At 43.6% G+C, this 773-nt stretch overlaps 1 protein-coding gene across 1 annotated transcript in view; it reads left to right on the forward strand.

The window, feature by feature from the left end:
• The window catches only part of WDR43 (WD repeat domain 43), a 23,795-nt gene extending 23,022 nt beyond the window's left edge, over positions 1–773 (forward strand). Inside the window, exons 17-18 of the mRNA XM_009073372.1 lie at positions 302–357; positions 454–773. Coding sequence (XP_009071620.1) covers positions 302–357; positions 454–573 — 176 coding nt within the window. The 3' untranslated portion in view covers positions 574–773. The remainder of the gene's footprint in view (positions 1–301; positions 358–453) is intronic.

The raw sequence follows: 773 nt of genomic DNA on the forward strand, positions 1-773 counted from the left end.
GTAGATACAGTCAAGGCACTTACACGTTGGAGTCAGCAGGATATCAGTGTAGTGGATGTCTGTGTGTGTCCATGTACGCTTCCAGTTTGGCTTTTTTTCCTGCTACGTCTCCACACTGTATGCTTGTAATGAAAGTGACTTGTTCCTAATTGATGTAGATTACATCATCTTCAGGTGGAATTAGTTTTGGAATTGAAATAGCACAGTTTGAAGACTTGGCAGCATGTAAGGCTGTGCTTTGCTTGCACAATGACATTTTAAAGCCTGTTCTCCAGACTCAGAGGTTGTTTCCTCTTTGCAGAATCCTCGGAGGAGGAAGGCTCAGATGATGAGATGATTGCAGATAAAGACTCTGATGTAAGTGGAGTTGAACCAGGTTTTCTCCAATTTGCTTGTAACAGAAATGGTGTGACTGACAGCAGTTCAAACATTCCTGTTTTATTTTTCCCCCAGGAAAACTGGGATGAAGATGAAGAAAAAGAAGAGCAATCTGATGAACAAGACATGACTGTTGAAAAGGAAGTCAATGGTGATTCTGATTTGGAACCAGAAAACGAAAGTGAAGAAGAATAACACCACGAAAGAATCATTTTAGCAGTCTGAACAAGTGGGCCACCAACCTCTCTGATTCTGGATCATGTTGCTGCAAGATGCTGTGTTTGCATATCGGGAGTGCAGGGTCGTGCACAGCCTGTGTGCAGAGGCACATGTGGGGCACAGTGCGTTTCTGAGTCCAGAATGTCTAACCATGCCAGCCTTCTCTTGCCCTCTTT

This window comes from Acanthisitta chloris, unplaced genomic scaffold (assembly GCF_000695815.1).
Source record: "Acanthisitta chloris isolate BGI_N310 unplaced genomic scaffold, ASM69581v1 scaffold1864, whole genome shotgun sequence".
In the NCBI taxonomy this organism is placed as follows: Eukaryota; Metazoa; Chordata; class Aves; order Passeriformes; family Acanthisittidae; genus Acanthisitta; species Acanthisitta chloris.